The 13005-nt window shown below is 47.1% G+C and overlaps 1 protein-coding gene across 1 annotated transcript in view; it reads right to left on the bottom strand.

Annotated features, from left to right (window-relative positions):
• Positions 1-13005, bottom strand: part of LOC142310728 (ovostatin-like) — a 175169-nt gene that overhangs the window by 101314 nt on the left and 60850 nt on the right. Inside the window, exons 13-15 of the mRNA XM_075348354.1 lie at positions 3205-3468; positions 447-504; positions 191-333 (exon numbers count right to left, since the gene is read on the bottom strand). Of these exons, the coding sequence (XP_075204469.1) occupies positions 191-333; positions 447-504; positions 3205-3468 (465 nt within the window). The remainder of the gene's footprint in view (positions 1-190; positions 334-446; positions 505-3204; positions 3469-13005) is intronic.

Here is a 13005-nt window from a genome sequence, read left to right as displayed (position 1 = left end):
TTATACTCCAGAGCTGCACTCACTATTCTGCTGGTGCAGTCACTGTGTACATACATTACATTACTTATCCTGTACTGATCCTGAGTAAGATCCTGTATTATGCTCCAGAGCTGCACTCATTAATCAATATTCTCTCATTCTCCAACCTCTATAGCACATATTTCCATGTTTTGTGTATTATTGCACCAACCTCATTTTTAAAGCAGCTTTCTACGGCCACAGTCAGGGAGTCTGAGATGATTTCCGACAGCATCGGTGCCCAAATCAGGATTTGAGCGTTGGTTGCATAATCAGAGTTTACATACAGGTCTATGCTGTAGGATCCTTTCCAATCTGTAAGGACAGAATCTGAATGTTACATTCCCATATCCGCTCCTGTATAAAGTATCAGCAGAGGTGTGAAGTGGCTGATACTGTATTATCAGTTCTGCAGGGCGGATTCTCACCGTCGCTCAGCGTCTCAGTCTGTGTGCTATGTAACTTAAATCCTTCTTTTGATCTGACCTAAAAAAAAAAAAATAAAAAAAAAATTATTAGATGTAAAAAAATAAAACAGTCAGAGGGGCGGGAATCGCTACAAATACCCACCCCAGCCATTAGCTGATCGGCAGCTGCTGTCAATCAAAAAGCTGCTCAGTTTACAAACTTTACTTGCTTGTGTTTCAAAACCTCTACATCCTATCTGACAACTAAAGGTATGTATAGACTCAGCCCGATAGTGCCAGTATAGCACTGGCTTTAGCTTATATAGGAAAAATCCTGCTGATTGGTGCGCTTTAAATCATTTTTGCATTCATCCCCTATTTTTTATCATGCCTTTCTTCTTTTAACGCTGTATTTTTGTTTTGCACCAAATTCTTATCCTAAGTCCATTTTGAAGTCTATTTTCCACATCTGTGTTTCTTCTCTGTTTGCTATTGTTTGTATGGTTTATATAAACCAGGTTTTTTATGTCAATTTAATATTTGTGACTGTTTTAAAGAAGTTGCTACATTTTTTGCTCAATGCCTTCCATTCCCATCCTTCAGTCCCAATTCCATCCCATTTTGAGAATTGCATACAAAATTTTAACAAATCACGTAAATTTTTGTTCTGAAAAGAGACAAAACTGGTAAAAGACAAAAATAAGAATATATATATATATATATATATATATATATATATATATATATATATATATATATATATATATATATATATATATATATATATATATAAAATCAGGAAGGGGCCCAGGATGGGGGACAAACAGTATTTACCACGATGGGGGCATATATACCAGGATGTGGCCCAGGATGGGGAGCACACAGTATATATGAGGATGGGGGCATATATACTAAGATGGAGGGACATATATACCAGGAATGGACATGTTTAACTGGAACGAGCCCAGAATAGAGGACAAACAGTAAATACCAGGATGGGAGACATATATACTAGGATGAGGGACATATATACCAGGAAGGGGCCCAGGAGTATATACCAGGAAGGGGGAAATATATACCAGGAAGGGTCGCAGGATGGGGGGCACACAGTATATACCAGTATGGGGGACATATATACCAGGAAGGGGCCCAGGATGGGGGACATGCAGTATATACCAGGATGGGGGACGCATATACCAAGAAGGGACATATATACCCAGAATAGGCCCAGAATGGGGGACATATATACCAGCAAGGGGTCCATGATAGGAGACATTTATACCTGGAAATGGCAGAGGATAGGGGACATTACTAAATAATTGGGGGCGCACAACAAGTATGCCTTTAAAGGATTTAGAAAGTAATGGCTTCACATCTGACCTGTATCAGATCTGATGTATGTGTGTGTGTGCAGACAATGAAATGGATCCAGCCTTAAAATCCAAAGTCCAGGTGGCAGTAAAACATTTTGTCTTTTATTAAATATTATTAAAAATATTCCAGAGCTCCTGTCATATTAAAGTGCAGTAAGACAAAACAATCACTGATCTCGGGGATTCCAGCCAGAGAAAACACTGCCAGCAGCCAGCGAAGGCGCTCAACACAGTGAAATCCTAGGTGCATTGTCCTCTGTGAAGTATACAAATCAAAAAGGACCATGGACCTTATTAATCAGAAGAGGTGCCAAAAATTTAGGTTTGGAAGGCTTTCTGCCGAGTTCTACAAATAATTTGGCTCAAATCTTGTCACCAATATCTTTGTTGTGGACAACCCCTCTACTTGTCCTGTATGTTTGAGGACAGAGCCCCTTTGCCACAGGAACTGATGAGTAAAGAGCTGGGAAAACATGCAAAATCCATGTCAGAATCCACATCAAACTTGTAACAAAGGTCAAATGACCCGAGTACTAAACTGGATCTAGTGGAATCCAAAAGAGCACCAAAAATAACCCAACTTAGAGGAGATTTTGGAGTCAGTCTCTTGCCACCAGAATCCTTGTCTTATGTGACGGTTCACAATGAATCTATTCAATGTCTTCCAAGTGGAGTTATTGAATCCACCAATATGCCATTACTTGTCATCACTGATCATAACCTCTGACCTCTCAGGTCACAGAAATCTCTTTCTAAAGACGGCGTCACACTTTTCAATATATCGTGCGATCGCACCCGCCCCCGTCGTTTGTGCGTCACGGGCAATTTGTTGCCCGTGGCGCACAATGTTGTTAACCCCCGTCACATGTAATTACCTCCCTCACGACGTCGCTGTGGGTGGCAAACATCCACTTCCTGAAGGGGGAGGGACGTTCGGCGTCACAGGGACGTCACACAGCGGCCGCCCAATAGAAGCGGAGGGGCGGAGATGAGCGGGACAGTACATCCCGCCCACCCCCTTCCTTCCTCATTGCTGGGGGGATGCAGGTAAGCAGCAGTTCGTCGTTCCCGGGGTGTCGCACGGAGCAATGTGTGCTGTCTCAGGAACGATGAACAACCGGCGCACAGAAGGAGGAACGACATTATGAAAATGAACGACGTATCAACGAGCAACGATAAGGTGAGTATTATTGCTCGTTAACAGTCGGTCGGAGGTGTCACACGGTACGACATCTCTAACGATGCGGATGTGTGTCACGGAATCCGTGACCCCGGCGATATATCGTAGCGTGTGACGGGGCCTTAAGGCTTCATCTGCTCTTAAAAGTTGAAACGTCTTCAAGAGCATCTCATCGGGACGTCATATAACACATTGTGTTGACAGACTTTCCTCCCTTCACACCTACCATGTGGTAGAACGTCACTGACGTGGCATCTCTCCCGACTCCGGCCTCGGTGACTCTGTATTCCACCTCTATGGAATGATTCTTATTGCAGGAGAGTGGTCCTTTTATTGGTTTTATTTGTAGGACGCTATCCGACTCAGAGAAAAAGCGATAAACCATCGTCTGAGCATAAGGATATTCTGGGATAGGTTGATCATATGAATCGTACATCCATGAGGAATACTGATTCGTGACATAACATTGGTCTTCATTTGGATAGCTGGCCTGGAAAAGGAGAAAACAAAAATGTCTATTATGCAGAAAAATAATTGATAGCATATGAAGACATTAAATTGGGTAGAAATGATATAAAACATTCTAACACCCCCACACCCGTGATAAACTGAAGTGCACTTGGACAATCAGTGACTAGCAGGGGTATGACGATAATGGGCAGACGCTAATGCTGGGAACATAAAGACTCCAAAACTTCTCTCAGTCCCAAAGAAGGAAATCAAATCTACAAATGACCTTTATTAAAGTTACAGTATATCACTACCATAGTCCCATGATAATAGAGAATAATAATACACCCCAATTTTTTTTTCTTTCAGAACTTTTTTGAGAAATCTTGTTGAAATCAGTGATGAGTGGGCACTACCATGCTCGGGTGCTCAGTACTCGTAACTAGTGATGAGCAGGCACTACCATGCTCAGGTGCTCAGTACTGGTAACTAGTGATGAGCGGGCACTACCATGCTCGGGTGCTCAGTACTCATAACTAGTGATGAGCGGGCACTACCATGCTCGGGTGCTCAGTACTTGTAACTAGTGATGAGCGGGCACTACCATGCTCGGGTGCTCAGTACTCGTAACTAGTGATGAGCAGGCACTACCATGCTCAGGTGCTCAGTACTCGTAACTAGTGATGAGCGGGCACTACCATGCTCGGGTGCTCAGTACTCGTAACTAGTGATGAGCGGGCACTACCATGCTCGGGTGCTCTGTACTCGTAACTAGTGATGAGCAGGCACTACCATGCTCGGGTGCTCAGTACTCGTAACTAGTGATGAGCGGGCACTACCATGCTCGGGTGCTCAGTACTTGTAACTAGTGATGAGCGGGCACTACCATGCTCGGGTGCTCAGTACTCGTAACTAGTGATGAGCAGGCACTACCATGCTCAGGTGCTCAGTACTCGTAACTAGTGATGAGCGGGCACTACCATGCTCGGGTGCTCAGTACTCGTAACTAGTGATGAGCGGGCACTACCATGCTCGGGTGCTCTGTACTCGTAACTAGTAATGAGCGGGCACTACCATGCTCGGGTGCTCAGTACTCATAACTAGTGATGAGCGGGCACTACCATGCTCGGGTGCTCTGTACTCGTAACTAGTGATGAGCGGGCACTACTATGCTCAGGTGCTCAGTACTTGTAACTAGTGATGAGCGAGCACTACCATGCTCGGGGGCTCAGTACTGGTAACCAGTGATGAGCGGGTACTACCATGCTCGGGTGCTCTGTACTCATAACTAGTGATGAGCGGGCACTACCATGCTCGGGTGCTCTGTACTTGTAACTAGTAATGAGCGGGCACTACCATGCTCAGGTGCTCAGTACTTGTAACTAGTGATGAGCGGGCACTACCATGCTCAGGTGCTCAGTACTTGTAACTAGTGATGAGCGGGCACTACCATGCTCGGGTGCTCAGTACTTGTAACTAGTGATGAGCGGGCACTACCATGCTCAGGTGCTCAGTACTTGTAACTAGTGATGAGCAGGCACTACCATGCTCAGGTGCTCAGTACTCGTAACTAGTGATGAGCGGGCACTACCATGCTCAGGTGCTCAGTACTGGTAACTAGTGATGAGCGGCCACTACCATGCTCGGGTGCTCAGTACTTGTAACTAGTGATGAGCGGGCACTACCATGCTCGGGTGCTCAGTACTCGTAACTAGTGATGAGCGGGCACTACCATGCTCGGGTGCTCTGTACTCGTAACTAGTGATGAGCGGGCACTACTATGCTCAGGTGCTCAGTACTTGTAACTAGTGATGAGCGAGCACTACCATGCTCGGGGGCTCAGTACTGGTAACTAGTGATGAGCGGGTACTACCATGCTCGGGTGCTCTGTACTCATAACTAGTGATGAGCGGGCACTACCATGCTCAGGTGCTCAGTACTTGTAACTAGTGATGAGCGGGCACTACCATGCTCGGGTGCTCTGTACTCGTAACTAGTGATGAGCGGGCACTACTATGCTCAGGTGCTCAGTACTTGTAACTAGTGATGAGCGAGCACTACCATGCTCGGGGGCTCAGTACTGGTAACTAGTGATGAGCGGGTACTACCATGCTCGGGTGCTCTGTACTCATAACTAGTGATGAGCGGGCACTACCATGCTCAGGTGCTCAGTACTTGTAACTAGTGATGAGCGGGCACTACCATGCTCGGGTGCTCAGTACTCGTAACTAGTGATGAGCGGGCACTACCATGCTCAGGTGCTCAGTACTTGTAACTAGTGATGAGCGGGCACTACCATGCTCAGGTGCTCAGTACTTGTAACTAGTGATGAGCGGGCACTACCATGCTCAGGTGCTCAGTACTGGTAACTAGTGATGAGTGGGCACTACCATGTTCAGGTGCTCAGTACTTGTAACTAGTGATGAGCGGGCACTACCATGCTCGGATGCTCAGTACTGGTAACTAGTGATGAGCGGGCACTACCATGCTCGGGTGCTCAGTACTCGTAACTAGTGATGAGCGGGCACTACCATGCTCAGGTGCTCAGTACTTGTAACTAGTGATGAGCGGGCACTACCATGCTCGGGTGCTCAGTACTGGTAACTAGTGATGAGCGGGCACTACCATGCTCGGGTGCTCAGTACTGGTAACTAGTGATGAGTAGAGTTGAGCGCGGTTCGTGGTTCGTGGTTCTCCAGTTCGCGGCTCGAGTGATTTTGGGGCATGTTCTAGATCGAACTAGAACTCGAGCTTTTTGCAAAAGCTCGATAGTTCTAGAAACGTTCGAGAACGGTTCTAGCAGCCAAAAAACAGCTAAATCATAGCTTGGTTTCTGCTGTAATAGTGTAAGTCACTCTGTGAATCACACTATTATCACATTTCAGTGTATAGTGTGCGTGAACAGCGCCTTCAGATCACTGCTGTTTCTATAATGGCGATCGCCATTTTTTTTTTTTTTTTCCTTGTCTTCCTTCCCTAAGCGCGCGCGTCTTGTGGGGCGGGCCAGCATGTCAGCCAATCCCAGACACACACACAGCTAAGTGGACTTTGAGCCAGAGAAGCAACGGCATGTGTGATAGGATCTGCATGTCACATGTCCCTGCATTATAAAACCGGACATTTTCTTCACGGACGCCATTATCTGCCTTCTGCGTCTTTGGTGTCAGACATCAGTGTCGCAGCTCCGTCCTGAGTCCTATAGCCGATACAGCTGTATGCGCTGCATACACAGCGTTAGACAGCTTAGGGAGAGCACTTTATAGCAGTCCTTTTAAGGGCTCAAACCGGCAGGGTCAGAGAGCCATAGGTGACAGGTCCTGAAAACAGCAACAGCGTCTGTGTAGCCAAGGTCAGGGATTTCCTCCCTGCATTTCACCATTAGGAGGGAATAGAAAGGCAGGCTTCCATTCCTCTACCCAGAGCCCCACAATCCTGCCACTGTACCCTCTTGTCCTCTGCACACTCCAACTCATTCTAACTAAGCCATTATACTAGCAAACACTCAGTGTACCTAGTGGCATCCTATACGTGGCTATTGGACTTTGCTATAGTCCCACTAGTGCAAAGACATTTGCAGAACGCATCTGCCTGCGTTGCACACTCCAACTAATTATAACTAAGCCATTATACTAGCAAACACTCAGTGTACCTAGTGGCATCCTATACGTGGCTATTGGACTTTGCTATAGTCCCACTAGTGCCAAGACATTTGCAGCACGTCTGCCTGCGTTGCACACTCCAACTAATTATAACTAAGCCATTATACTAGCAAACACTCAGTGTACCTAGTGGCATCCTAAACGTGGCTATTGGACTTTGCTATAGTCCCACTAGTGCCAAGACATTTGCAGAGCGCATCTGCCTGCGTTGCACACTCCAACTAATTATAACGAAGCCATTATACTAGCAAACACTCAGTGTACCTAGTGGCATCCTATACGTGGCTATTGGACTTTGCTATAGTCCCACTAGTGCCAAGACATTTGCAGCACGTCTGCCTGCGTTGCACACTCCAACTAATTATAACTAAGCCATTATACTAGCAAACACTCAGTGTACCTAGTGGCATCCTATACGTGGCTATTGGACTTTGCTATAGTCCCACTAGTGCCAAGACATTTGCAGCACGTCTGCCTGCGTTGCACACTCCAACTAATTATAACTAAGCCATTATACTAGCAAACACTCAGTGTACCTAGTGGCATCCTATACGTGGCTATTGGACTTTGCTATAGTCCCACTAGTGCCAAGACATTTGCAGCACGTCTGCCTGCGTTGCACACTCCAACTAATTATAACTAAGCCATTATACTAGCAAACACTCAGTGTACCTAGTGGCATCCTATACGTGGCTATTGGACTTTGCTATAGTCCCACTAGTGCCAAGACATTTGCAGCACGTCTGCCTGCGTTGCACACTCCAACTAATTATAACTAAGCCATTATACTAGCAAACACTCAGTGTACCTAGTGGCATCCTATACGTGGCTATTGGACTTTGCTATAGTCCCACTAGTGCCAAGACATTTGCAGCACGTCTGCCTGCGTTGCACACTCCAACTAATTATAACTAAGCCATTATACTAGCAAACACTCAGTGTACCTAGTGGCATCCTATACGTGGCTATTGGACTTTGCTATAGTCCCACTAGTGCCAAGACATTTGCAGAGCGCATCTGCCTGCGTTGCACACTCCAACTAATTATAACTAAGCCATTATACTAGCAAACATTCAGTGTACCTAGTGGCATCCTATACGTGGCTATTGGACTTTGCTATAGTCCCACTAGTGCCAAGACATTTGCAGAGCGCATCTGCCTGCGTTGCACACTCCAACTAATTATAACTAAGCCATTATACTAGCAAACACTCAGTGTACCTAGTGGCATCCTATACGTGGCTATTGGACTTTGCTATAGTCCCACTAGTGCCAAGACATTTGCAGAGCGCATCTGCCTGCGTTGCACACTCCAACTAATTATAACTAAGCCATTATACTAGCAAACACTCAGTGTACCTAGTGGCATCCTATACGTGGCTATTGGACTTTGCTATAGTCCCACTAGTGCCAAGACATTTGCAGAGCGCATCTGCCTGCGTTGCACACTCCAACTAATTATAACTAAGCCATTATACTAGCAAACACTCAGTGTACCTAGTGGCATCCTATACGTGGCTATTGGACTTTGCTATAGTCCCACTAGTGCCAAGACATTTGCAGAGCGCATCTGCCTGCGTTGCACACTCCAACTAATTATAACTAAGCCATTATACTAGCAAACACTCAGTGTACCTAGTGGCATCCTATACGTGGCTATTGGACTTTGCTATAGTCCCACTAGTGCCAAGACATTTGCAGAGCGCATCTGCCTGCGTTGCACACTCCAACTAATTATAACTAAGTTGCATTGTCAGGGATATTTATTCTTTATTATTCTGCTGTTAATAAAGCTAGACCACCACTGCAATCTTCACCACCTCTCAATTTTTACTACCACATTTTCAGTCCACAATCTTGTCGCAATCAACATGAGTGGCAAAATGACAGATGCTGGTGGAAAGGGGAAGAGGCGTGGTGGAAAAGGCAAAAAAGGTTTTGTCCGTGGGGAAGGTGGCAAAGCTCCATTATCATCTGCTGAAGATAGACCATCTACCAGCAAAAGTAAGATGTCTACTACTTACCGTGGACAATCCGATGTGCTCCCTTTTTTACGGACACGAACAACAGGAAGAAAGGTAGATGATGGGCAAAAAAGGAAAATGCTTGAATGGATCTCAAGTGGTCCAACAAGTGCCCTCTCAGCCACTTCAAGTACCGCATCCAAAAAACACCAGTCCTCTGAGTTGTCATCCCAATCACACTTGATTTCTCCTAGCTCTGAAGTCTCCATCAGCCCTGCACAGTATGGTGGAACTGAGATGGCTGAGTCTGCAGAGCTGTTCAGTCACACTATAGCCTGGGAATCAGAGGTCTGCTCCCAAGCTACAGTGAGTACAGAACAGGAAATGGTCTGCAGTGATGCCCAGAACCTTTGTGACTCTGATTCAGGCCGTGAGGACCAAGTTTCTGAGCATAATGTTGACCCTTTGTCACAAACTGTAACACCTGTGGTTATAGACAATGAGGAACATACTGATGAAGATGAGACGCAGATACCCGATTGGGATGACAACTTAAATATTCGGTCAGGGCAAGAAGAGGCTCGGTCTGAGGGGGAGGGGAGTGCAAACACAACAATTGATGATGACGTTCTAGATCCCACCTACTGTCAACCCCCAGTCAGGCACTCGAGGAGGTCAACAGAGGCGGTGGAGGAGGATGCAACCGACGACGAAGTTACCTTGCGCCTTCCTGGACAGAGTCGGAGCACTGGTAGCACGTCTACAACTGCATCCTCAGCCACCACTCTGCCTATGAGCATTATTCGGGGTGGATCAACAGGTCGCATGGCCTCTAAGCCTTGCCTAGCCTGGTCCTTTTTTGACATCGAAAAAGATCGCCCAAATCATGTGATATGTAACATTTGTCATGATTCTCTTAGTAGAGGTCAAAACCTCAGCAGTTTGACAACTTCTTCCATGAATCGTCACATGAATAAATATCATAAGTCCCGGTGGGAAGCTCACCGTGCTGCAATGCGGCCTAGCGGAGCGAACCATCCACCGCCCGCCCCTTCCAGTGCATCCGCGCGCTCTTCATCTTCTAGGACTGTGGGGACAGCTGTCACACCTGTTTTTCCACGCAAAACTTCCACCACTGTAACCGCAACAGGCAGTTTGCTTGTAAGGTCGTCAGTTGGTTTGGAAGGGGAAACAAGTGAGTGTGTACAGCTCTCTCAGACATCGATAGCACCAACGTTGGATCAAGGCAACATCATGTCTCCGCCTGCACTTTCCTCACAAACCTGCATTTTTCCAGGGACACCCTACTCAACACCGTCTACACACAGCAGCCAGATCTCTGTCCCTCAGATGTGGTCAAATAAAAGGCCACTTCCTCCGACCCATGACAAAGCTAAGAGGTTGACTCTATCCCTCTGTAAGCTGTTGGCTACCGAAATGCTGCCTTTCCACCTAGTGGACACACAGGATTTTAGAGACCTTATGTCTGTCGCTGTGCCCCAGTACCAGATGCCTAGTCGCCACTACTTCTCTAAGAAAGGTGTGCCCGCGCTACACCAGCATGTCGCACACAACATCACCGCTTCCTTGAGAAACTCTGTGTGTGAACGGGTGCATTTCACCACCGATACTTGGACCAGTAAGCATGGACAGGGACGTTACATGTCGCTGACTGGGCACTGGGTAACTATGGTGATAGATGGTGAAGGGTCTGCTGCACAAGTCTTGCCGTCCCCACGACTTGTGTGTCAATCCTATGTCTGTCCAAGTTCCGCCACAGCTTCTGCATCCTCCACCTCATCTGGGTCCTCCACCTCCGCCCCAAGCCTGCCTGGTCAGGCCACCAGTGTTCTCACTGCGCAGAAGGAATCACGCACCCCTCATTACTATGCTGGCAGCAGAGCGCAACGGCATCAGGCGGTCTTTAGCTTGACATGTCTTGGGAATAAGAGTCACACAGCTGAGGAGTTGTGGTCAGCTCTGCGGTCCGAGTTTAATAAATGGTTGTCTCCACTCAACCTGCAGCCTGGTAAGGCCGTGTGCGACAATGCTGCAAACCTGGGTGCGGCACTTCGCCTGGGCAAGGTGACACACGTACCTTGTATGGCTTACGTGTTGAACCTTGTCGTCCAGCAATTTTTAACACACTATCCCGGCCTAGATGGCCTTCTGAACAGGGCACGAAAACTGTCAGCTCACTTCCGCCGTTCAAGCGCCGCAGCAGAGCGACTTGCATCGCTCCAGAAGTCTTTCGGCCTGCCGGTTCATCGCCTGAAATGCGATGTGGCGACACGCTGGAATTCAACTCTCCACATGTTACAGCGACTGTGGCAGCACCGCAGAGCCCTGGTGCAATACGTCATGACGTATAGCCTGGGCCAACGAGATGCAGAGGTGGGGCAGATCACCCTGATGGAGTGGTCTCAGATCAAGGACCTATGCACCCTTCTGCACAGTTTCGACATGGCGACGAATATGTTTAGCTCTGACAATGCCATTATCAGCATGACGATTCCAGTCATTTACATGCTGGAGCACACGCTAAACACTATTCGGAGTCAGGGGGTGGGACAACATGAAGGGGAGGAACTACAGGAGGATTCATATGCGCAAGGGACAACAACATCACCAAGGTCCAGACGTTCATCATCACCAACGCAGCAGGCATGGGACCATGGGGGACAGGGATCGACAAGGGCGCATAGTAGCAGGCGAAATGTTGAGCAAGGTGCAGGAGAACATGAAGAAATGGAGGACGAACTGTCCATGGACATGGAAGACTCAGCGGATGAGGGAGACCTTGGTCAAATTTCAGTTGAAAGAGGTTGGGGGGAGATGTCAGAGGAAGAAAGAACGGGTAGCACCTCTATGCCACAAACACAGCGTGGACTTGGTCCGCATGGCTGCGCAAGACACATGAGTGCCTTTTTGTTGCACTACCTCCAACATGACAGTCGTATTGTCAAAATTAGAAGTGATGATGACTACTGGATTGCCACACTATTAGATCCCCGGTACAAGTCCAAATTTTGTGACATAATTCCAGCCATAGAAAGGGACGCACGTATGCAGGAGTATCAGCAGAAGCTGTTACTCGATCTTAGCTCGGCTTTTCCACCAAACAACCGTGCAGGTGCAGGGAGTGATTCTCCCAGTTGTAACTTGACAAACATGGGACGGTCTCGTCATCTTCAACAGTCTACCCGTACCAGTAGGACCGTATCTGGTGCCGGTAACAGCAATTTTATGGAATCTTTTCATAATTTTTTTAGACCCTCTTTTGCAAGGCCACCAGAGACAACAAGTCTGACACATAGTCAACGGCTGGAGAGGATGATACAGGAGTATCTCCAAATGAACATCGATGTCATGACTGTGCAACTGGAGACTTGCTCCTTTTGGGCTTCAAACCTAGAAAAATGGCCAGAGCTCGCAACTTACGCCTTGGAGATTTTGTCGTGTCCAGCTGCCAGCGTTGTCTCTGAACGTGTATTCAGTGCTGCTGGGTGTGTGCTGACAGATAAGCGCACGCATCTGTCCAGTGACAATGTGGACAGACTGACGTTCATCAAAATGAACAAGTCATGGATCCAGAAGGAATTTACTACCCCTGTGTCATCCTGGGGAGAGTAAATGCTTGTTGATTTGGAATGTGCTTGATGCAAATCAAAACATCCTGTTTGCAACTAGGGCACAAGTGCTGCCACTGATGGGGTGTCTGTGGGGCCCAATTTTTGGAAAAAAGGGATACTCCGCTTGGAGTAACCCTTGCTTACATTGTTTTTAAAAGAAGCCAAGATGAACAAGTCATGGGTCAGCAAAGACTTTATCTACCTACCCCGGTGTCATCCTGGGGACGGATAAGAATGGCGTATTTTGGAATGTGCTTGATGCAAATGTAGCTGTGAAGTGTACAACTAGGGCACAAGTGCTGCCACTGAATGGGTGGGTGTGT

This window comes from Anomaloglossus baeobatrachus, chromosome 5 (genome assembly GCF_048569485.1).
Source record: "Anomaloglossus baeobatrachus isolate aAnoBae1 chromosome 5, aAnoBae1.hap1, whole genome shotgun sequence".
Lineage (NCBI taxonomy): Eukaryota > Metazoa > Chordata > Amphibia > Anura > Aromobatidae > Anomaloglossus > Anomaloglossus baeobatrachus.
The sequence above is the reverse complement of the archived record's forward strand: the minus strand, read 5'-3'. Positions and strand labels throughout refer to the sequence as shown.